This window comes from Euprymna scolopes, chromosome 12, assembly GCF_053919585.1.
Source record: "Euprymna scolopes isolate OS-2025 chromosome 12, ASM5391958v1, whole genome shotgun sequence".
In the NCBI taxonomy this organism is placed as follows: Eukaryota; Metazoa; Mollusca; class Cephalopoda; order Sepiida; family Sepiolidae; genus Euprymna; species Euprymna scolopes.
In genome coordinates, this window is record NC_136493.1 from 27,001,320 (window position 1) to 27,028,560 (window position 27,241).

At 32.7% G+C, this 27,241-nt stretch overlaps 1 protein-coding gene across 2 annotated transcripts in view; it reads right to left on the reverse strand.

The window, feature by feature from the left end:
* Nucleotides 1-27,241, reverse strand: part of LOC145291217 (kinesin heavy chain) — a 134,730-nt gene that overhangs the window by 52,939 nt on the left and 54,550 nt on the right. For both annotated transcript variants that reach the window (XM_080136804.1, XM_080136803.1), the window contains exon 3: nt 4,294-4,367. In XM_080136804.1, coding sequence (XP_079992930.1) covers nt 4,294-4,367 — 74 coding nt within the window. The remainder of the gene's footprint in view (nt 1-4,293; nt 4,368-27,241) is intronic.

Sequence of the window (27,241 nt, forward strand, 5' to 3'; positions counted from 1 at the left end):
CCTACACACTTATTTTGAATCATCATTTTAACTAAAGTTAAACATTTTATCACTTATCAATTAAAGCATAATTTTTTGTTATGCAAGTCTGTTGTAATTCATTCCAATCATCTTCCACATACAATGCCTCTAACTAAATTGAAAACTTCTGTTTTCAATAATATAAGTTGTGAAATGCATTTCACGTACTATGAAAAAAAAATATACTCTCTTGACAGGTTGGGGGAAGGGAGGTTCTTTGCTCTTACATGAAAAGAAACTAGAACATACTATGCTGACCTTAAAATTAGTGAACTGCCTGTTTAGGTGGAGGGCAATTTCAATACTGCATGAATAATATGGTATAATCAAGTTAACATATCAGTTCTTGTTAGATCACTAAAGTTAAGCAATGTTGGGCCCAGTCAGTACCAAATGGGTGGCCATTTAGTACAGAGTAGGCCCTGCACATAGGCTAACACCTCCCTGCCTAAATTGCAAAAACCTAACATTGTCATCTTCCCTGACCAGGATATACATGCGACAAGGGATAGCTTGTGAATTTAATATTCCTTTGACACTTCCTCCTTTGGAAGCTGGTTCAACCTGCCTAACATGAATGCCACTGGCAGATTAAAGATGGACATGCTCTCTATGATAATCAGAAATTATTAAATAGGAAATAATTTCTTTTATCTACACTGCTCATAAATAAAACAGCATCTGTATCTGATCATTCAAGGTGCTGAATAAAAGTCAACGTCTTGCTTTTGAATAACAGAATTAGTCGTGTTATTCTGTCACAAAAAAAAAAAAAAAATCTAAATAAATACTTGTAAACACTATTACTATTCTTATAATTCATTATATTTACGCAATGAAATTGTTTCATTTTTAAAATATCTATTCGATTTTTTTTTTCAGTATTTATGTTTAATTCTTTGATAGAAAAATCTTTTATGTAAATTATTAAAGTTGCATGTGTATAAGGAGGTCGCAGTACGAGTAAAAAAGGTTGATTATGTCATCTAAATTTTATTTATGAAGTTTTAATACGTTTATAAAAGCATTATCTAAAGATTTTGATTTTTTATTCTTTAAAATACTATTGTTGAGCACAATTTTCAGAAGATTTTTTTTCTTTAATTTTTGACAAATTGATTTAATTTTAATCAGTTTAATTTATCTTCCTGACCCCAAGTTGATACACCTGGAAGTTTCTTTTTTGTCATTTAATCTTTTGAAAAATTTCTTCAGATTTTATCCATTAAAAGATGGAATACAAAACAAAATATCTATATATCTATAAAAGTGAAAGTGTGTGTGTGTGTGTGTGTGTGTGTGTGTGTGTGTGTGTGTACCTGTACATTTCCATTTTAAGTCTACAGACCCAAAATTTGATATACAGGGTACTGAGATTTGGGAAAATCGATGTGACTGGATTTCGGCCAGAAATTTGGTGATTAAGGGGTCAAAGTTCAATGATTTGACTTTTGAGAACTCTACCAAATTCCTCCGACATTTTTTGGTCTAAACACTTGAAATTTTAGATATAGGTTCCTTGGACATGGATCTAACTTAACTTGATTTGAGCCCAAAACAATAAATGTTAAGGGGTCATAATAGGGGTCAAATTAAAAAAATTGACCATTTTTTTGTTTGTTGTTTTTTTTGCTCAGCATACATCTCCAAACACCTGGGCAATTCCGGGCCAAAATGCTAGTATATCTATAAAAGTGAACGTGTGTGTGTGTGTGCGTGTGTGTGTGTACATTTCCCTACGCAATAACTGTCAATTTTTAGTCTACAGACTCGAAATTTGATATACAAGGTACTGAGATTTGGGAAAATCTATGTCATTGGTTTTCGGCCAGAAATTTGGCTTTTAAGAGGTCAAAGTTCAACAATTTGATCTTTGAGAACTCTACTAGACTCCTCCAACAATTCTGTGTCTAAAACCTTCAAATTTTAGATATAGGTTCCTTGGACATGGATCTAACTTAATGTAATTTGAGCCCAAAACAATAAATGTTAAGGGGTCATAATAGGGGTGAAAGTTTAAAAATTTGACCGTTTGTTTTTTGCTCAGTATACACCTCCAAACACCCAGGCAACGCCAGGCTGAAATGCTAGTATATATATAAAAACAACTCTATAAGAACTTAAGATTTATTGAAAAAATACATAAAGCTAGCAGGAAGACCAGACTTTTCTCAAAATTGAACGAAAATTCCATAACACAATATTATTTTTATTTCTATTTTTTATTTTTATTCTATAATGTTCAATTTTGGAAGTTGGGCTCAATCATGTATTAAAAATTGATTTGGTCAGGGTGGCAAGGTTTAAGTAAAGTAACATTCACTGAAATAAATTTTGAGATCCAACCCGTGTATACCTTCAAGATTAACAACAATCTTTTCAGTCCTTCTTAAAATAATGAACCCCACTGCTAACATTTCTATTTTTTTTTTTTTTTTCAATTACTATAACTTTCAAATTAAACCAAATTAAATAATATAAAATGTATTTCATTTTTATGAACGTCTGGTGCAAATGTAAAGTCCACAATATTATTCTATTTCCATTTGACCTGTTTGTTGTTCCCCATTCGCAGCCCTGCATATTCACAGGCTAGGTTCTTAACTCTGTTACATGCTGGTATACCAGACAATAACAAAAACAAATGCTCAGTAAATAGTGTTACCAATTTAGCATTTTTCTGGCTAAATCTGGAGATTTTGTTTCAAATATAGCAAGAAAAGTTTGGATCTAATAGCTAGCATTTTTTTTCCCCCTAAAAACTTGAGATTTTGTTTGCCAGTAAAGTTTGAAGAATTTCAAAAAAATATAAATATTAATTTGGAGGATATGCACACCAGACAGCTTTAGAAGATGTTTGAAAAGCATTTAGTACTGTATATAATCTCATACGTTTTAAAACTACCCAATGTTTACAGTTTTTCACCATGGAGGATGGATGTGTAAAGACCGTAACCGAGGGAATACTGTATATTGTTTCAGAGCTCTATCTCTAAAACCCTAAGAGTTTGTGAACAAAGAAAACAGGAACAACAACTTTATGCACATATATAAATTTGAAAGTTAGAAGACTTAAGTCGAGTATAAATTGACAAGTAGTTAACTTAAAGATAATGTAGTTAACTTAAAGATAATGATTAAGTTAAATTAAATACTGAAAATATCATAAGAATAAAATCAGCTCAATGCAAGAACTTGCGGGTCAAACAGAGATATTGAAAAGTAAATTAAAATAAATATTAATATTTGTATGTATTTTTCTATGACGGTTTTAAAGGATGAATAATGCGAAGGTTTTGTCAGACTTCTATTTTTGATGTTATGGAATCTATTCTGAGGAAAAGACATGGAATTAATAAAAGAAAAATTTTTTTTTTTGTCTTAGAAACAATCATATGCCCGAAGATAAATAATATGAATATATTTCAATTTATGCTCTCTCTCATAAATATATATATATATATATATATATATATATATATATATATATATTATATATAAGTTTTGTTAAAGATTTACTCTTTGATAACTTAATTTTGTGTATACATAAATATATATAAACAAGTGATATTTCATGAAAGGCCTATGTGTTTTTCTTAGCAAAGTTTAGATTTTATAACTAAATTCTTTTTAATTTAATATCAATTAAAATCACAAATAGCACAAAAAATGCTTTAAAAAAAAAAAAAAAATCAAAATGTATTTTACGAAATAAATCCCCTCATTCTCTATATGTAACACTGATTTTTTCAGTTATTTCAATTAAAAATACATAAGTTCTAAATTCATCACACAAAACATGGCATTCTTTAAATCTTATTAAAACAAAATTTAACTATAATGCATTATGTCTTATAAAAAATATATTTCCACCCAAGCAATACCAGCTAAATACATATAGTTATCTTTGATTTGAGATTAAAATTAAAAAAACTTGTTAAACTTGAGCTTGCTTTACACATGAAAAACAAGATGTGTAGTCATCGCATTTTATGTTAATAAAGTAACTTGTACTTTAATAGCAGTTATTTGTATGAGGTTTCATTAATATCTGTTTCAAATTTTTCATTCTGAGTAAATGTAATAAAAATTCACAAGAATTTCAACGTCTAAACTGATTGATCATTCTGTATTTCCATCTTATATTTTGGCACCAACTAAATTAGTAATACATAGATATACACATTTTATTAAACCTGTCAAAATTCCTATTTTTTATAGTTGATTATTCATAAAAATATATTCTGAACATAAACGAAAAGAAATACTAACCTCCATGGTATGTGTTTTACCACTGGATGTTTGTCCGTATGCAAAAATTGTTCCATTGTAACCACTAAGTACATCTGAAATTATAAAATAACATTGTAGATAAGTATTCTTATTTTGTTATATATGTATAAAAAGCAAAATTATTGTCATGCAAAAAAGAAAAAAAAATTTTTTCAAAATGTAAAGTTTGAAAATATTCTTCAATAATGCTGCAGTTCAGGTAAAAAAAATGTAACTAAAATTAAAAAAAATAAACAGCATTTTCCTTTTTAATTTTCACCACCTAAGAGTTACAAATAAATTTTTTATACTTTTGTAATGCAATATTTAAAACTTTGTCTTCTTGCATCTTGTTTAAAAGCTATACTCAATAATCCACATTATTCAAGTGCACTTTGCACAAACTGCAACAAAATCCAAGCCATCAGCCAAACGCACTGTTCTTGTGACATCAATCTGTTAGAAATAAAGATATATGCAAATATCTTGCAGTTGTAATTGTCACAATGATGGTCTAAACTTTACAAAGAACTCCTGTTCATCCAACATTGTAACAGCATTAACAAAATTTCAACACTTTCTCTCAGCCATTCAAAATTAAACTCCCATATACTTATAATCCATCTTTTTAAGTCAGTTTTATGCATGCAAATTAGTTCCAACTATAAAAACATGAGCATAAAGTCTGGAAAAGACCGTCTTAGATGAAACATCTAATATGCTCTGAAAAGCTGGTAAGTGTTAAGATTTTTTTTTTTTTTTTTTTTTTTTTTACAGAGACCACTTAAGGAGAAGGGTTAATGTGAGTGTACAATATCGTCGTAATCATTAGTGGTGGAAATTTGGTAAATTCAATTTAGGGGACAACTCATCAAGAATTTGTTTACGTTAGACTTGAAGACAATCATATTGTAGACAGCTGGAAAGCAGGCAAACAGAATAGAGTTCCATAGACGAGCAGTTCTAAGAAAGGAGATTTGGTCATGGAATTCACATTTAAGTTAAGGCACAGATGAAGAATGCGGGGAAATTATCAATAGTGGCTTCAGCTAGATGAATGTTTTTCATGAAAGTTTGGCAAGGGGAGGCCTATAGATTGAAGCTCAGAGGAGCACTTGCCATGAAAATAACGATAGAGCAGAGACAGGCTAGCAACGCCTCTTGTGGAAACGCGGTTGTAGGGAAGAGAAAAGGGCAGCCCCCTACTAGGCTATGAAGTCTGTTTTGAACTGTCAAGGCAGGATAAGATGGTTTGAGCAGCTCCTGCCCAGATGTGACAACAATACTTCATCCTAGGGTGTACTTGGCTCTTATACAGATAGAAAATTACATTGGCAGTGAGATATCTACTGGAGCAATGGAACCATTTTTCCAGTGACCTTTGCAATGACTTAGATGTAAATGTTCTATTTCAGATCAGGTGTAAAGGTTAGACACAGAAGCTTGTCAAAACATAAGGTCTCGCCAAGGCCACTCATTACAATTTATGCCAGACGGAGGTCAGAGCATTGATAATGGAAAGATAGATAGGTTTTAGATGCATTAAAATTAATTAGCTACCCTTTTCTTCATTGCATCATGTGCTAAAGATCAGACGAGAGAGAATTAAAGAGATTCTGGTCATTTGAAATGTTGCCATAGACAGTAGTGTCATCAGCATAAATGTCTATGAATGATCTAAGAATGTGACTTGGGAGATCATCGATAAAGATCAGCAAGAGAGTTGGGTCCAGGCTGGACCGAGGGATGCTAGCATTAATACTGTGAGCAGCTGAGTTCTGCCTATCACTCACTACTATTATAAACCTCAGAGAAAAATGATTTAATAATTGAGAGGACATTTCCAGCTATACTGTAGCTGAAGATCTTGTGAAGTAGACCTTTATGCCATACCCTATCAAAGGCCTTTGGCCCTACAATACAATCCCAGCTGAAAGATTAGTTAATCCTAGGTTGGTGTGGATAGTTTATTCGTGCTTTATGGCATATTAACCACTGCGGATCATTTAATGCCAAATCATTGGTTTCGGATAGGTTTTTGTTGCACCAATTTTTAATTATCAAAGTTATGCGTCTTTAAACTTTTTTTTGCTTTTATCAGTATTGTGTAAAGTAATTTAAAGAGTTGTACATTTCTTTTTTTTTTTTTTTTTTTTTTTTTTTTTTAAATACTTGATAATCTGGTGTAGTGCTTGATTTCATTTGCTGCATAATATTTTTTTCTGATATCTCTGTATTTCCGGCATTCCGTTAGTATATGCTTTATGGTTATTTGCTGGTCACATAATGTTTAATTTCGATTTTGCATGTTAGTTTAGTGCGTTCAATTCTCATTCTTTTCAGAACAATGTTTTTTTGTCCTTTTATTACTATTTAGTTTTCCTTTTTAATTATAGGTTTGTGTAGTTTACTTTGAGTGCATGTATCCCATTATGCTTGCCATTTCTGTTGTATTCCTTTATTTTTCTACTGAAATCTGTGTACAAAATTTTGATGTTTGTTATATTCCTGCATATAGCTTCTTTGGATAGTTTATTAACTTTTTCATCGTGTGATATACCAACATGATTTGGTATCCAAGCTAGGACAATCTTTCCTTTTTTCATTCATTTTATTGTTTTCATTCATTATATATGTAGGGGTGTTTGAGTTCTCCTCTTAGAGTTAAGATGCATGACAAAGAATCAGTGTATATAATAAACTGATTCGATTGTTTCCCTAACAGTTGCTGTGTGCATTGAAATCTCCCATTATTATGAAAGGAGGAGGGGGGGTTGATTAGTTTATCTATTTCTTTTTTTATTTGTTGATTTGGTGGAATGCATATCGAGCATATTGTTATTTTGCGGTGTAGGTTAGCTGTTACTGCTATTGTTTGAAGTTCAGTATTTATCTAGAGGGTTGTGTGAGGTATAGTTTTTTTCAATCAGTATGGACACTCCTTCAATTGGTCTATTTGTAGCTGATGTGTATGTTTTGTCGCACATGTTATATCCTTTGAACTTATATTTGTGATTTTCTTTGAGTAGCGTTTCTTGTAGACAGATTGCTGAGGGGTTTTGTTTGTTGGTGATTTCTGATATTTCTTCATGATTAGGTTTTAGTCCTCTATAGTTCGATTGTAGGAATGTTGTTTTGCTGCGTTTTGCATGAATCTGTCTGGTTTTTGTTGAAGTTTATACATCTAATATTCCATTGGTTTGTTCTTTTATTTGTCAAATTTATTGCGATTCGAGTGGTTTGGGTTTATTTTCTTTATATTTGCTTGAATTGCTTGGTTCTTTAGTTTCCATTTTCTCTATTTAATTAGTTTTGTTTTTGGAGTTAGATTTATCTCTGCTTCCAGAGGCTGATCGAGATCACAGTTTTATTTTTGGAGAAGTTTTTTCCACTTATTGTTTTAGTTTGCTCAGAGGGTATTTTAGTTGCTTCTTTATTGTCATATTTGTTGGTAGTTTTTGATTTAGAGTTGTAATTTGGGGAGTTTATTTCATAGTGATAAAGTTGTTTTTTAATGTCTTCCATTTCTGACACTTGGTAAAGCTAATCCTAGGAGATATAATGGTTAGTACATCTGCTGTAGATCTAGCAGAACAGAAGCCATATTGCATGTCACTGAGAAGGTTACTTTTGCCTAGTTGGTTGACCACTTCTCTATCACAGATTCCAACAACCTACTCATGACACACAGGAGACTGATTTGTCTGTACTGAGGGGAGATGACCAATCACCTGAATTTTTAAATACACAGCAGGCTGATGAGGTTTTCCAGAATGTTGGAAAGCATTTCTCCTTAACACAATGTTTAAATAGCTTTGTAAGTATAGGAGCTAGTTCTGGTTGAAGCTTTTTGAGCATTGCAATTGAAATGCCATCAGAGCCAGTTGCTTTACGGGAATCAAAGTTTTTGATTAGCTTGGCAACATCATGCACAGATATTTGTATGTCGCATAGGGTTTTCAGACATAGGAGGCGATACGGGGGTTGGCGGCATAGGGTAACATTAACTGTAAAGTTCTTGGCAAAGAGTTTAGCTTTGTCCGATACTAACGAGATTACTTCAGATCCGTTGATAATGGTTGGGAGAGAACACACTGTTAATTAAGATCCTGTTTGCTATTCGTTAGTTCATGGGAACCAAGCTGCTGCTCAGCTACTTTGGATTTGACAGACTGAGCATACAACCCTCTTGCATTCCTTATTACTCTTTTACAGTGATTGCTGGTAATCCTGAAAGCGGCTTTAGTCTCAGTACATCTATTTCGTTGAAAGCAATAAAAAAAGTGATTTCTGTGCACAATGGCAGCAGCATATTCTGGAGAGAACCACAACTTGCTGTTTTTTACTGGAATTTTTTGGGAGGATATGAAATGGTCTATACTGACAATCATTCCATCAAATCTGATACTATAGAGGACACGTTCATTTTAAACATGAAATGCAGACGTATATCTGATATAAAGGCATGGAAGCTATCCCAGTCAGCCATAGAGTATCGATATACAGTACGATAGAGAGGTACATCTGAAGACTTATCACATTTTGCTTTTATCTTAACTGAGACAACCGAGCAGCCGGAAGATTCTAGTGGAAACAGATCAGACGATGAACACAGCTCAGGGCAAGTTGTAAAAAAAAAAAAAAAGGTCTAGGTTTGAAACTTGCACACGGGTGGGTTTGTGAATAATCTGTGTTAGATCATAAGCAATGGAGAGAAATCGTGATAACACCTCCCCTGATCATCTATCTTGTTTGAGTGGGCTAACTACTCCACACGGTGAACATTGAAGTCTTTACAGACATGAATGTTAGCTAAGGGATAAGCAGACAGAATTTTCTAAGATATGCTCTTGCAGATAGTAACTCCGCTGTTGTGGGGGTAACAGAACGTAAATATGAATGCTGTGCTGTGAGCAAGTGCAACCCGGAAGCATATAGGGCAATTTAGGGTCTTCTCTGGAAATGTCCCTACCACATAGAAAGCCATCTCTAATGTAGGCACATATTCCATGCCAATCTTGGAGGTCAGATTTTAATATAAAGTTAGAGTATTCTTTAATCACAGACTCATCTAGGGAAACGTCGAGATGCAATGAAAACAATAAACAATCCCTATGTCAAGATGTGACAAAAACAATGAACAACCCTTCAGTCAAAATGTGACAAAAAAACAATGAGCAACACCTGTCAATATGTGATGAAAACAATGAATAATTATTCCTAGTCCTGCAATGGCCTCAAGAATGAAAATAGTATCCATTATGTCATGTCCAGATATAAATCCAAACTGCATGTCATTATTTGCAATATATTTTCTATTACACTTATAATATGATAAACAGTTTCAGTCCACGATAAGTGCCTTTTTCTAATTCATCATCCTTCCCTCTATATAGGTTGATAATAAAACCATCCTCGCGATCAGATGGAATATTGTCATTTTTGATCAACAGGTTCATTAGATTAGTAACTAAAACATCGATAAACATTCAATATGCCTTCAACATCTCTGCATCAATAAAAGAAGGCCAAGTTGCCTTGCCATTTTTTATTTTATGAATAAAAATACTACTACCATTTCCATAGAAATATGAATGAACGGACTAGCAAAAGAATCAGTTTGTCAACATCTCAAAAGAAGTTCTTATTAAAGAAACATTCATAATGCCGATTCCAGATACTTATTTCATATTTGATTGATAATATACAGGTATTAAACTTTTTCATTTAATCGTTGCCGTATATTATGTATAGAGATGCATATATGTATACTCCTTAGTATGTCTGTCCATTTCACTTATTCTTGGAAATTACTGAGCTGATCTAGCTGAAATTTTGTATAAATCTTTGTTATAAGGTGCAGTGAATTAAGTATTACGGTATCCATTCAATGTACAGTTAGGGATTAATAGGGAATTCGTATTTAATACAAAAATTAGTAAAAATTTAATGATATTCAACTATCAATTCGGCAAAATACTCATTCTAAGTCAGCAAGCTATAACTTTTGCCAATTTTTAATGGGTTAAAAGTCTGTTGCCTGTTTGAAGTGAATTAATTCCATTAACTTTTTAAGTGTAAGTTTTATTTTTAGGCTTTTGTTAAAAAAAAAAAAAAAAAAAGTGACAAAATACTTTCTTTGGTTGATAGCCATCTAGCCACCGGAAAACAGTAATGGTTTAGAGGATGGTGCACTTTTGAAGTCAGATGCAAAAGTGTTGCTATGCTTTTGATCTTTATTTCCTTGGTGTTTTACATGGCAAATATCTCAAAGCATGACAAAAAAAAAAAGTATAGACAGACGTCATTCATGCGTTTCAATATAAACACATCAGTCACGTGAATCATGAAAGGAAATTTCATATCTATATATAAGTAAATGTAAAATATTTTAGATACATATACATTCTTAATGTTGAGATTGAAACAGGCAGATTATTTTCAATCACTGATACACTATGCCCACTTTACACATGGCTTAAAATACTCTTAGATTGCTTAAATTTTTTCCCCCGTTATTTTTAGAATGTACAGGAATTTACTGAGTTATTTTTCTGTATAAACAGAAAAGTGTGCCTGTGAGCAGGTGGTGTGTATTATAATCAGCAAGAATAAGGTCTCTGTAAGGTTATAAATAAACAAGAAACCAGACTTTTCTTGACCAGCTGATACTTGTGTGTGGTTTAGGGGAGGTCAAACTCCCTCCTTTCTGATATTTAACTTCTCCCATTTTGATTGTACATTTGATTTTTTTTTTAATAAAAAGATTGACTATGGTTTGAAGGCCAATTGGGGGAAAAAAGCATTTTTTTTTTCTTCTTCTATAGTTTTTGAGACTTATTCCTCAATTCCTCATTTTCTAAAAAGAAAATTTTTTTTTATCAAATCTACGATTTAATTTTTATCCATTATTTTCACCAGCTGTACATTTCTTTATAATTTTCAGTCATTTCTTTTCACTAAAAAAACTAAATGAATGATAATTAAGATGAATAAAATCTAAATATGACCAGAATACTGTGAGTTCATAATGACTATAGAAAATCATAATTGTCAAATTTTGAACAATATGAAAATGATTTTTCATAAAAATATCCTTTAATATAAAATTACCATGAATTTAACATTTGTTTTTAGTTTTATTCGTGAATCAAAACTAAATATTTTATATATTTATCTTCGATGTGCAAAGGAGATCTATTAATGTATTTTTTTTGTTTTTTGCTATTGAAATACTAGACAGACTCATGATCCTTTGAGTCACTACTTTGATTTAATTCATAAACTGTGACATATCTGTTAAGATATTCTTTCATAACTAAAAATAAGTTGCTTTACTTCAATATTATTATATAAAAATATCAATATTCTTTATCTATTATAAATCTCATCTGTCTGCTTAAATGAATGTATGTATGTTTGTATATCTGTTCTTAAACTTTCGACAGAGACAATGAATTTCATGATATCAGTATCATTTTGAAGCTCGCCCCCCCCCCTTTGGATGGCAAATATCAGAAAATTGGCCAAAAACATTTATTCTTTCACCCTCAATTGGGCACTTTTGTACAGGGAGGTGTTGCTTTTTTCGATGACATTTTCAAAAGTCATCTCTTTTCGATTGTCTAGCCTTAATTTAAACCTACATAACGTCCGGTTTGGTGATGGGTGCAACAGCAAAGACGTCACTTTTTTTTAAAATGTTCTTTTCCTCCTTCGAGCCTGCCTGTCTACGACAAATTTTGTTTTGTTTTTTTTTTTTGCTCAACACACACCTCCAAACACCTGGGCACCCAGGCTAGTTATATAGAAATAAAGATATTTTGCCATCTAATTTACATGTGTTAATGATATGTACAGACATAAATTAGATGACAACAGTAAAAAAAAAAAAAAAAAAAAAGTCATTCTTTCTTTAAAGGCTCATATACATTAATATTAAGGAATGGATGAATCAACATAGAAGTGCGAGTGAGAGAAAAATATCTCGATAGATATGGCCAATTTGTTCAGTTAATTATAAGTTATGCCTATTTTTTTTTTTTTTTTTTTTTTTTTTTAACATAGCTCAATCCCAGAAATAAAATATTTCTTCGGACATTAACTTACATTTAGTATTGGAACAGGTTGCCAAGATTAGACCAAGAAAATCAATAGAATAAAATATTTTAGGATGGAATTGGAATTATAAAAAATAAGTATCTTTTGGAATTATATAATATACTTATGTTGATGTTTTAATAATAATTTAAATAATCTTTTTTAATGGTTGAATTGAAAAGAGTTAAAACAAGATACCAAGGAGGCATGACATATAAATTACGTCTTGTTTGTTTTGAGAAAAAATAGTTTGTTTTATTTTTAATTTAGCTTTTTTTAATTCATGAATAAAAACTTTGTCAATAAAAGTAAACATTAATTCGAGATAAATATCAATAATGATTACTTTTTTGGGGGAGGGGGGGGGCTTTGAGATGAGGCTTTATAATTTCTGCATTCATTCTTTTTGTGGACTGTTATTCTCATCTTCATAGTTGTTATTGTTTCACCAGGTTTCGACCAACTTATCTTCTAAAGAAGGTCAGAGGATGGGTTGGTTGAAACGTAGTGAAACAACAACTATAAAGATGGGGATAACAGTCCGCAAAAAGAATGAATACCAAATGATGATTATATTTTATAATAAAGCATATTATGATTTATTATAAAATATGATCATTATTAATTAATATTCATCCATCCTTGTGCCTTTAAGAAAACAAATCAGTTAATTATTTATTTCATCTTATAAAAAATTGGTAAATGATGTAAATAAGAAAAAAAAAACTGATGAAGTAGTTTTAGCATGTATATTTATGAAGGTTAGACAAGAGTAGCAGTTGCTGGCATTTAAATGAATGCAAAGAAATCCATTCTGTTGGCTTGGTTATATACTGCAGTGTAAAGCAACAACTCATAGAAAGCATATATATTCATTCACACACACACACACACACACACACACACAACTCCAACCAGTGGCCAATAAATGGTGATTCATCGAACAAGCTATCTAGCTGGCTTGACTAGTGGGAGTTTAAAATGAGTCAGAGGACAAAGATAGTCTGACTAGCATTCAGTGTGAATAGCAATGCTGTTGTTCATGATCATGATCATAGCAGTAACGAGTCAGTTGAGATTCTTTTTAGTAGTAAAATAAAGAGAAATAGTAAAACCAGAAAGCAGGAAAGTTGCACTGTTAACAGACAGAAAGGAAAGCTGTCAAGACAGGGAAACAATCAATACATTTGCCTACCAGCAAAGAAGTGTCTAACAGAAGCAGAGACCAACCATTACTTATATTCAGTGAAGGTAAGGTTTGAAGTGGGAAGGGAGCGGATGCGGAGGAGATTCGAATCAATAAATTGGGTTTTGATCGCGCATATGAAACTCAATTTCGACAAATAGCAAAGCTGGTTTAAATAGAATATAACTTGAATGAATACAAGAGGATGTTAAAGGCAAGCAAGCAATTCAATGTAAAAACGAAAATGTTTAAAAGTGCAAATTATTTTGAAATGATACAATGACATTATTTTGCGGAGCATCTTTAGAAAACACAAACTCACATATATCTATGTATCTGTCTTGTCAATTAAACTTTAATAATTACACACTGAATTGTTGTTTTTTCTTTTAATTATTTATTATTAATCGAATATTTATTGAAGTCAAGATGACAATACTGGAAAATAAAAAACATTTAAATCCTACATTAGGAAATAATTTATGAAATTAAATCGACAAGAATATATTATGGTTTCTTCGTAAACAGGTCGGCCATTTTAATCTTTTATTAATAATTGAAAAGAAAAATTATTTTACAACATATTTAAAATGTGAATAGAATTTGGAAGTATTTAAATTGTTGAATAGAAAGTAATTTATGACTCTAAAATTACTAGGTAATCTTAAATTAAGAGTGAAAGTTTGGGTAGCTTTTTATTTACAATGTTATCAACACATTATTTTAACAAGATTAGTTTTTTTTAACTTGTTTCAATTAATTTAATGACCAAACCCTACCATAATTATTTTCTTTAATAATATATATATATATATATATATATATATATATATATATTATCAAATTATAAAAGAAAATAATTATGGTAGGGTTTGGTCATTAAATTAATTGAAACAAGTTAAAAAAAACTAATCTTGTTAAAATAATGTGTTGATAACATTGTAAATAAAAAGCTACCCAAACTTTCACTATATGATGAGGATGATGATGATTGCGACGTCTTGTCGGACGAGTGCCACTCCCTCAGTCACTAAAAGTCTATACACACACACACACACACACACACGAGAAGAATCAAAGTAAAAAGATGATTAGGTGACTCCAAATATATAATATATTCATGAACAAATTATGCTACGCTAAAACCTAAATAACACCCACATTTTTACTACTTTCTAAAGAACAAGATTCTGTGTTGTTTTTTGTTTTTTTTAAAGAGGGGGTGTCTACTTAATCATCTGAAATTAATCTACAAATATTGAAAAAACAAAGATATTTTAAATATTTTACTTGAGAGGAAAAAGACATTTTGATGAAAATTTAATTTGATATTTAAAATAGTTAAAATACACACAATAAAAAATTTGACAATAAAGTATAAGATTTAAAGCAACAATGAGATAGGATTCAAAATTTAAAGCAACAATAAAGTAATGATTATTAATCCAACAACGAGACAGGGTATAAAAATTAATCCAACAACGAGACAGGGTATAAAAATTAATCCAACAACGAGACAGGGTATAAAAATTAATCCAACAACGAGACAGGGTATAAAAATTAATCCAACAACGAGACAGGGTATAAAAATTAATCCAACAACGAGACAGGGTATAAAAATTAATCCAACAACGAGACAGGGTATAAAAATTAATCCAACAACGAGACAGGGTATAAAAATTAATCCAACAACGAGACAGGGTATAAAAATTAATCCAACAACGAGACAGGGTATAAAAATTAATCCAACAACGAGACAGGGTATAAAAATTAATCCAACAACGAGACAGGGTATAAAAATTAATCCAACAACGAGACAGGGTATAAAAATTAATCCAACAACGAGACAGGGTATAAAAATTAATCCAACAACGAGACAGGGTATAAAAATTAATCCAACAACGAGACAGGGTATAAAAATTAATCCAACAACGAGACAGGGTATAAAAATTAATCCAACAACGAGACAGGGTATAAAAATTAATCCAACAACGAGACAGGGTATAAAAATTAATCCAACAACGAGACAGGGTATAAAAATTAATCCAACAACGAGACAGGGTATAAAAATTAATCCAACAACGAGACAGGGTATAAAAATTAATCCAACAACGAGACAGGGTATAAAAATTAATCCAACAACGAGACAGGGTATAAAAATTAATCCAACAACGAGACAGGGTATAAAAATTAATCCAACAACGAGACAGGGTATAAAAATCAATCCAACAACGAGACAGGGTATAAAAATCAATCCAACAACGAGACAGGGTATAAAAATCAATCCAACAACGAGACAGGGTATAAAAATCAATCCAACAACGAGACAGGGTATAAAAATCAATCCAACAACGAGACAGGGTATAAAAATCAATCCAACAACGAGACAGGGTATAAAAATCAATCCAACAACGAGACAGGGTATAAAAACCAATCCAACAACGAGACAGGGTATAAAAATCAATCCAACAACGAGACAGGGTATAAAAACCAATCCAACAACGAGACAGGGTATAAAAACCAATCCAACAACGAGACAGGGTATAAAAACCAATCCAACAACGAGACAGGGTATAAAAATCAATCCAACAACGAGACAGGGTATAAAAATCAATCCAACAACGAGACAGGGTATAAAAATCAATCCAACAACGAGACAGGGTATAAAAACCAATCCAACAACGAGACAGGGTATAAAAACCAATCCAACAACGAGACAGGGTATAAAAATCAATCCAACAACGAGACAGGGTATAAAAATCAATCCAACAACGAGACAGGGTATAAAAATCAATCCAACAACGAGACAGGGTATAAAAATCAATCCAACAACGAGACAGGGTATAAAAACCAATCCAACAACGAGACAGGGTATAAAAACCAATCCAACAACGAGACAGGGTATAAAAATCAATCCAACAACGAGACAGGGTATAAAAATTAATCCAATAACGAGACAGGGTATAAAAATTAATCCAATAACGAGACAGGCTATAAAAATCAATCCAACAAACAGACAGATAATACATTAATCAGGTAAAAATTTTCTTGCTTTAAAATCAACTTTGAGAAGAAATTGAAAGAAGCAATTATTTTAACCAGTTAGTTTTTTCATCTATTTATATGGGAAGTGACATTGTTCTAATGATTAAGGACAAAGACTTATAGTCTTGATTTTCAAGTTATTCCACAAAAATTACATTTAGGATGTAACTTATGTGATCTCTCCTATAAGTACCTAAAGTATTTCTAGAAAGAATTCTTACCAGAAAAATACTGAGATAACTAATACCAACAATAGAATCTTCAGATTTATAAGTTATGATGACCTAGCTATATAATTTACTGTTAATTATAACACTGGCCTGCATTTATTTTTTTTTCAAAAGGTCAAAGGTTTTTCAAATGATTTGTAGGTTTTTTGGTACGCTGAATTCAAAAATGCCATTTGTTTCCTTGGATCAGGTCTAGTTTTTGAGCTATAAGAAGTGCGACTTTTGGGCCTTGTATGGTCCTAAGTATAAGGAAAGCGAGGCTGCAGGTATAGCCTATTCTTATTTTGCATAAAAAATTATACTGTAGCATCTCGAAACTCATACTGAAACCTAATGATGCTTTTGTTTCTTTCAGGAAGCTGAAACCGAAACTGCATTGACAACACTGAAACTGAAAATGGTATAGAAAAGTGTGATCTCAAATCAATGTGACTGATTTTATAAGAATCTGTGCTTCTTGTGTTTCTATTTTGGACACGTATCTTAGATTGGCAGAAAATGAGACGCAAATGCACAAATCACGATAAGTCCTGCTACATATGTGGTAATGTAATTCTTCCTCGTCAACTAGCAAATATAACTGATTTTGTGAAGAAGGCATATCATGCTTACTTTGGAGTTAAGCTTGGGGACGAGGACAAACCATTTGTACACCATGTTAGCTGCAAAACATGTGTTGAGAACTTACGTGATTGGAGAAAAAAAAAGGAAGAGTATGCCATTTGCTGTTCCAACGGTTTGAAGAGAATAAATATCACGTGTCAGACTGCTATTTATGCATGACTAATCTTAAAGAAGTCAACCACAAGAAACATCATATTCAGTATCCTAATGTTCCAACTGCCATACAAGTAGTCCCTCATGGTTCAGGCTTGCCCGTTCCCCAGCTAGATGTTGTAATGGAATCTTGCTCTGAATTGGAATTTGATAATGCACTAGACAAGGCAGAGGGTGGAGAATACATGCCAGAAGAGAATGACCGGCCAATGCCTCTAACACAAACAGATCAGAATGACCAGACACGGGATCAACGGAATCAGCACAGCTGGGTTCTGGTCTTTGTGGGAAAATTTTGTTAGCACTTGAGACAACATTCTTTTGGTACCGAGAACGTGAAAGAGAATTTAGACAGTTCTTTACAACCCAGAAGAACTTGTCATTAGTTTACTGCAACAACATTGCTGGTTTGATTCAAAATTCCAATCGGTTATTCAGTACAAATGAAAGAAATTCATAACATGGATCAGCTACTGTCTGCTCTGAACTACAATGACTATGGTTGGTTGATCTGTGGAGATCTTAAGGTAGTTGGATTGATTTTGGGACTACAGGGTGGGTACACAAAGTATCCATGCTTTTTGTGTTTGTGGGATAGTTGGGCTGATGATCAACATTTTGTCAGACAAGAATGGCCACCACGATAACGTTTGGAACCTGGTTCACACAATGTTCAGGCTCATTCTCTTGTGGAACCAAACAAGGTTTTGCTCCCACTTTTACATATCAAACTGAGACTGATGAACTTTTTGCAGGCAATGGACAAAGATGGTATGGGATTTACTTTTCAGCAGAAGTTTCCTCGGATTAGTCTGGAAAAGCCTAAGGATGGCATCTTTGATGGGTCTCAGATAAGGGAACTTATGAAGAACTGAATGTTTGAAGATGCACTGAATGCAGCCGAGCTGTTCGTTTGGTGGTCGCTTCAGTGATAAAAAACTTTCTAGGAAATAATCGAAGTACAGAATACAAGAAAGAAGTCGATGAGCTCTTGAACAGCTATCAAAAATTAGGGGCATGCATGTCAGTCAAAATGCTCTTTCTACAGTCTCATTTAGACTATTTCCTTCAGAACTGTGATGACTTCAGTGAAGAACAGGGAGAACGTTTCCACCAAGGTATTTGTGTCATGGAAGAATGCAAGACCAATGGGATGTGAACTTTCTTGTGGGCTATTGATGGTGTTTGAAACAAGACGTGGTGGCTGCCTAACACAGGAGAAAGTCACTGAAAAGGCCCTTCATCTACGATTAGATTTTCTGTAACATATCCTATTTATCATCTGAACTATGCAAGAAAAAATTATTTCTTTTGTCAAGAATTTTTTCAAAAATTAAAGAGAATAGCACTACATGGCGTTTTTAATTACTTTTACCACCTCGTATCTCAAAGATGTGACCTGATTGAACAAAATGAGTGTGATTTTTAGATTCTGCATTGCAAATTACCCTAGAATCACTTAGATGCTTTACCTTCGCAGACCAGTGTAATATTTCTTTGAAATGATCAAATAATTTATGAAAAATTGTTTGTTTTTTTACAAAAATTTAAACATATGTCGCTTTATTTAATAAAAATTGTAATAAATTTAAATCTTTTTAAAAGCAATATTTTCTCAATGCAAAAATAATTGTCAACAAGATATGCTATAAATAAATTAAAAAATAATTTTTTTTAATTCTTACAATTTTATGTGTATCAAAATTACATTAAAAAATAATTGAAAGTTTCTAAAACTGGTTAAATCATTAACAGAATTTGATTTGGGAACAATTCATTTTAAAATCAGTAAAGTCTGAATTTTTACCATTATCAACACCTATTAATTTTAAATAACTTATTTTTATTTCCTCACAATCTCTGAAAAAAATACTCAATGAATAATTCATCTAATATAATACATAGTCGAAATTTCATACAAATCCTAAATATAAAATGCGTGTGTGTGTGTGTGTTAATGACCTCTCATCTATATATCTATAAAAGTGAAAGTGTCTGTCTGTGTGTACATTTCCCTACACAATAACTATCAATTTTCAGTCTACAGACTCGAAACTTGATATACAGGGTAGTGAGATTTGGGAAAATCTTTGTAATTGGTTTTCGGTCAGATATTTGGCTATTAAGGGGGTTAAAGTTCAACAATTTGACCTTTGAGAACTCTACTAAACTCTTCTGCCATTTTTGGGTATAAACAATTGAAATTTTAGATATATGTTCCTTGGACATGGATCTAACTTAATAACTTGATTTGTGCCCAAAACAATAAGTGTTAAGTGGTTATAATAGGGGTCAAAGTTACAAAAAAAAAAAAAAATTGACCACTGCGGTCTATACCAAATTACTCAGACAATTTCTGGTCTAAACATTTGAAATTTCACATACAGGGTATTCAGAGATAGGACAAGCTTTTTTATCGGTTTGGGTTGAAAATTTGAGCTACAAATATATAAATCTATGTATGTATGTAGGTTTCCATGTTTGCCTAAAACTTTCAAGGGAGGTGACGGATTTTCACGAGATCAATATTGTTTTGAAGCTCGGCCTTTCAGATGACAAATACCAAAAAATTGGCTAAAAACATTTTCCTCACCCTCAACTGGGTACTTTTCTACAGGGAGGAGTTGCTTTTTTTGCCGATATTTTCGAAAGCCATCCCCTCTTATTGATTGTCTTGCCTTAATTTAAACTTACGCCACTTCCGGTTTGGCAGTGGTCGTAACAGCAAAGACGTCACGTTTTTTTTCCTGTTCTTTTCCTCTTTTGCGGTACGGGTTCGAGCCTGCCTTCCCTTTTTTTTTTTTTTTTTTTTTTTGCTCAACATACACCTTCAAACACCCGGGCAACGCCGGACACCCATGCTAGTTACCATAAAAAACAAAAATAAAGATTAGAACATCTCAGTATGGCGTTGATTACAAATATTTTATTGAAGAAAACTTATGTACATATTCACACATATGTTGCGTTTGTAAAGGATAAAGTAATTTCTGTAGGAAATCTAGTTAGGAAAACTCAATGCATAGCAGAAGAATAAAAGTTAAAAGAAAAACAACCAAAAACATCAGTTAGCCATATCTCAAATTTATTTCAACCTTATACCTAGAGGACATCTTAGGATGACCAGGATGACTGAAGATTGTGGCTAAAACAGCGGGTAGGTATTTTTTTTTTTTTTTTTTCATTCTTTAGTCAGGCTGCCTATCTGAAGAAGCCCTATTATCTATAGGGTTGAAATAACTGAGATATGGCTAACTGATATTTTTGTTTTTATCTTTTTTTAATTGCATTTTCACCCTAAAGAAGGCAGTGCCACTTTGATGTAGGGGGCTTCTATATGGGAAATAATTTTCAGGGATACTATGTAGGGAGTTTAGCAGCAAGATGTCTGTTTACATTAGACTTGAACTTCTGCATGTCAGTACAGTCAGGGAAGCAGAGAACTGGAAGGAAATTCCAAAGTCTAGCAGTCCGAGGGAAGAAACTATTACAGTAAAAGACTTTCTGGCATCTAAGGATTTCTACCGTGTAGGGGTGGGATTTAGTTGCTTGTCAAGTTTGGTGGGGATAGTTATGTAGAGTTGGTACGAGGACTTAAAAGTTCATGGGAGCACCTACCATTAAAATACTTGTAAAATAGGCAGAGGTATGCAATATTTTGTGGATGGGATAGAGGTTGAAGCCTGGCTAATAGTACAGGATTTATTAAGTTGGTGACTCTTGAATTCTGTCTATGAGTGAGAGACTTTTAGCAGATGCACCAGCACAAATGCTCTATACATGGGCAGATGGTGACCTTAGAGATACAGGACACACTCAGGCATAAGTAACTTTTTAGTCAACCATCTTTGGAGCAGCCTTGGCCATGTTTCCTATGAATGTTAAGCGAAGGAGTTTGAACGAAGTACTTTCAGGTAATGTATCATTAGCTTTAGATATCAGTGGTTGAGAAGGTTTCTTGTAATTATTTACAGAAAGAAGCTTAGTCTTGGCAGCAGTGAATCCTACCATCAATTTATGTCTCCATTCCACTACAGACATAACTAAACCTTCCTCTAAGGTTTCTGCCATTGCCTTGGATATATGTTCATTGATTTTCGCCTTGTGTCTGTTATAGAGTGTGGTGTTGTCAGCAAATATACCCATCTCCAACACAATTTTATCAGGGAAGTTACTTATGAACATGAGGAATAATAAAGGTCCAAGTATCGACCCCTGATGCATAACCGCATTTATATGATTATTTTGATATATGACCATCGAGGACAACCTGGATTCTTCTCTTATTTAAGAAGGATTTAATTATGTTAAGTATTTGTCCAGTAATACCTACATGCATTCACACACACACACACGCTAAAAAAATTAATTCCTTCACATTAGACAAATTTTTAAAAAATAGCTTCATGAAAAATATATAAGCCTGCAAAATTACAGATGTTATAATTTTAATATCTTGAGCAATTCTGTGCTCTTTATAAAAAAATTATCTGATAAAAAAGAAAAATATTAGAATATATATGAAACCAACCATTGTGATAATATATATATATATATTATGTTGATTAATTTTATGCTATATATTTGTGTCAAAGGACGTATATTGGAGAGAGAGAATCCAAATTGACATATGTTACACTGCATTGTCAGATGAAATTTAGACCGATCAGCAGTGGAACAAAAACATTTTATTTGCATAATGTATTTTAGTTTTTACAAAAATTTTTGTTGATCAGAAAGTGTGTACTATAAACCCAAACTGTAAACTATAAATTTGTAGGCTTTGTGAACCTGCTGTCAGTGCTAAATTTGAGGAAGCTGTCTATTAGCACTAAAGACCTGGCACAATGGATGCTATTTCCATCCTGAAGCACTTGCAGGAAAAACACTTTCTCAAGAACAGGTTATTCTTTACTTTTGTTATCCTGAAAAAGGTGTTCAATTATTTTCCTCAAGTTGTGCTTCAATGGGCAATAAGACTTTTGATGAGTGGACTGTCTTGCAATGCTAGGAACAGGGTCAGTGTTAACAACTCCTTTAGTGATGAATTTGGTATTTATTAATGTTCAGTATTGAGTCCTTTGCTATTCATCATTATACTTCAAGTATTACTTAAGAAATTCTGTATAGGATGTCCCTGGGAATTGTATGCTGATGATTTGGTAGTCATTGCTGAATATCAGCAAAAAAAAAAAAAAAAAGATGCACAGTTCAACCTACAGAAAACCAACATGGAGTTGAAAGACCTTCAGATGATCATGAAAATCATCATCAGTGACCCTAACCTGTATACTCTGAAAGATTCTGGTAAGTTTCTTTTGAGTGTTTTCAGATCTGGTGTTAGCAGCAACTCGGTGTTGTCATTAGGTTCACAAGAAGTGCAGTAAGCTGCAAGGAAAAGGTTCTTATTGAAGACTGTGAAAGATGTACTGATATTGCTCATCTGATTGAAAGCAAAGATTGTACTGGGTTTCTGTGGATGGTCTGTAATTGTTGGAAGTCATGGACTCATTTTGATATCTTGGTGATATGACCCATGGTGAAGCGAGTTTGATCTCAGAGTGCAGACTGCATAGGGAAAGTTTTATGAACTTTTCTCCATTTTAACTTGTCATTAATTTGCACTTGTTACTTGGGGTTTACAGCAGCTATGTTTGTAATGCAATGTTATATGCAAGTGAATGCTGAACCCAATTAATTTGGATTTTCTTATGAGAAAGAAAGACGCACTGATTTGGTGGACTCGTAATAAGGCTAGAGTAAGCTCTGTGTTGCAACAAATTGCGGCAGTATAGACATGTAGGCTGAAGCTCTAAATCAATGGTTCTCAACCTTTTTTTAATCATGATTTTTAACGTATTTTGGTGAACCCTTATAGCCTATTTTATTTTTCAGTAATGCAAAGAAAACCAAAGAACATATATCAACAGTTTATCTTGAAGGAAGACTGAACCGATATTAATGTTACATGTACCATGGGGGTCCACATGGACCCCCGGTTGAGAACCATTGCTCTAAATAAATAAATGTACACACATATCTCAATTGAGGAAGAGACAGGATGAAGAGGAGTTGGAGTGATTGCATAATGGGCCAGGAAAACCAATGCAAATTATTAGATTATTATGCAACTCCAGTACCAATGTGTAATCAACATCTGACCAAGCTAACCAAGGAATATAAAAATAAAGTGAGGACCAGCAACTGTTCGCAAAATTCTCATACTATTTTCCTTCGATAAAAATCAGTTGCTACTGTACCTAGTGATGAATTAACTTTTTATTACTTAACACCTCAAAATCACAATATCTAAATCTCTCCCAGAGTTGAGAGTTGAATATTTCATTCATATTTCAACTCGAGCATCATATCAGCTTCAAAAATTGTGGTCAGAGGATTTAAAAATGTATCACTTCCACACCTTATTTCTAATGTTCATGTTGACAAGATCAAGCTGTGCATTATATTTATTTTGTGTTCGGAGAAGGAAATCCTGAATGAAAAGATAATTCCTTGCCCTCTGAAAAAAAAGCCCAATAATAATGATAATGTTGTTCATCTGTTTATTTACAATATCACGTCAGCTGATATTTGAGCTTGACGGTAAAGTCACTTCTAATTTATGTTTAGTTTTAAAACATGCAAATGAAGAAATGATTTGTGGCGATTTTAAATGGTATCTCTTATTATAAACTGAATTCATCAATAAGAAAAAATTAAAATAAAATGAGGAGTTACACCCGGGCTTGAACATAGGATCATTCGATCTATAGTCGAATGCTTTACCACTAAGCTATATCTACAGGTGAGAATAATTTTTTTTTTTTTTTTTTAATCATTTGCTAAGATTCTCTCTCTTGTTGGTGTAACGTATAAAAATTCCCCTGTAAGATTTCTTCTATTTTATCTATAAAAAAAAAAAATAACATTTAGGATTGGATTTTTTTCAGTTTTCGATACTTATCGGATTAATTTCTGTACAAAACATATTTAAGAATATTGCTAGACATGAATTATGTGTGTGTGAAATTTGCAAAAGATAGGCTCTGTCATTTGGGAACCTATGAGGACAAAAATCATACACAAAGTGATTTTTATATAATCATAGAGATATACTCTGCTAGTACTTCCTAAATATGTTGCTTGTAGCAAAAAAACTTAATTTGTGTTAAGACAATTACAATTAAAGTAATTTTAACCAAATCATATTTGATTATACATGCTGGCATACTTTAGATGGCTTTTAAAAATTGGCTTTCAAACTAACCTATCCCTGACTAAGTCTCCATTCCTTTTTTTTTCTCAAATCCGTTCTTATCCCTCACAGTTTTCTGTCACTTAGAGGCATTTGATTGGTGTGTGTGTGTGGGGGGGGGGGGGATAAAAGATTCTCCCATCAAACATTATAACCAGTTTATTAGCGCCATGTAATATTAGCGCCATGTAATATTACACCTGTAATTTTTAATATCTTTATTAGCCACATCAACTTTTTATTCAAGTGGGATATTGTGACCTAGCAGACCTTGTGTCATGATCCAGATGTGGATGAACATTTCACATTTATGACTAAACAAATTTTTTGTTTAATATTTCGATCCGAAACATATGGTGTTGTCGATCTAGGAAATGAAGGGTTATATCGATTAAATTAGATATTTGTCCGATGGGAACCGATTAAGAACCACAAAACAATGCCCAACATATGCAACACAGATTGAGACATAAAAAAAAAAACGACAAAAGCTTTATTACATAGAAGAATCCACAACGAAAAATGATCAGAGACGTATTATTTGAAAGCGAGATAAAGTGTACGGCATAAGAAAACTCATTCTTTGATCAATATGTGAGAAAGAGTTAGCAGATAGCCATCTTTACTCATCCTTGGGGTGATTGATCAAATGTCAACTTAGCTGCCATACAAGTTTAAATATCCACTGATAATAGAAAATGATTGCTACATCTCCAATTTCCATCAGCAAGCAGATCAAAGTTTTTCCGAAAGTGCAAGATTACTAGTTCAAAATTTAATAACTGACACTTTCTTTGAATCCATTTTTATAATGTGCTAGGTGTTCCAGTTCAAAATTCGCATTATTTGTCTTACAACATCCATTTATAAGGTTGCAGACAGACAACCTTCAATTCAGGTGGGGAAAAAGACAGAAATGAAATTTACATCAGTTGTCTCTTAGTTCTTTTGCTTAAGGGAAGGCAAACGAAAAAGAAACAAGGAAAGAAAGCATGCTCCACCTACACTTTCCTCTTCTCTGAATAACAACGTGGTACAATCAACATGACTCAACAGTAAACTTAAAAACACTAAACACCTGAAAACCAAACTGAGAATTTTCAAAGCAACATCTAAATGAACCTTTAAAAATTAAAAAAATAACTCCGTAATAGCAACTTTTTTTATTCAATTAATACCAATTCATATGAACAAAAGTTTTACAAAATATAATCATATATATATTATTCCTGATATTCATAAATTACCTGCCTGATAAAATTGTCTCAGATGGTTATATTTGCTGATGACATCATGTTCTATAACAGACATGATGGAAATACAAATGTACATATATCTAAGGCAATGGCAGAAACCCTAGAAAACAACCTGCAATCAGACTGAAGCGGGGGACGTAAGTGGATGGTAAAATTTAATTCTAATAAGATCAAGCTTCTTTCCTTTAACAACTACAAAAAACTTTCTCAGCCACCAATTGTCATAACACCCAACTTGAGAGTCAACCTTTCAAACTCCTCAGCCTAACATTCACAGGCAATATGAATTAGAACAAATACATTGACATTGTCAAGGCTGCTGCAAAGAAAGTGGGCTCTGTCAACTGTACTAGAAAATTACTGATACCAGAGAGCATCCTATATCTTTACAAAGCCACAATTCACCCATGTGTGGAGTATTGTTGCCACATCTGGACTGATGCATCTACCACTAGTTTCACTATTAATAGGATTCAAAAAAGAATCTCAAATCTAATACGTTCCACATTATTGGCCAAGCACCAACCTCTGTCCCATCACCATATTATCACATCTGTGCCTGTTTGACAAGTACTTTAATGGAATGTGCTCTAAAGAACTCATAACACTTGTGCCCCCTCAATATACATACGCCCCCACCTCCCTCTGCGACTAACTCAACAAGCAGCAAAACCCTAACCCTTCACTGTTAAGGTCCTTAGACGCCGGAAAACCTTCTCTAATAGACTGCTATATTTTGAAATTCTCTCCCTGTTTCCAGTTTCTCTGACTATACTAATCACCAGAAGTTTAAATGTAATGTGAACAGACATCTTGCTGCTCACCTCCCAACAGTCCCCTGTTAGGCACAATCTCAAATAGTAGACTCTTACATTCTAAGTGGCCATATATCTTGTTTGGAGGTGAAAATGAGTCAATTTATACATACAGAGTGTGGCAGAAGTATCTCCCACATTTTGACATGCGATTTTCCCCAGTCGTGGTCGTGAAGTTTCTGAGCAATCACTAATTTGTATGGATAGAACTCCATATTAATGTGTAGAATTCTTCTGATTGTTCAATCAAACAGCTTCAAGGCCAAAGCATATTTGCGAGCTGA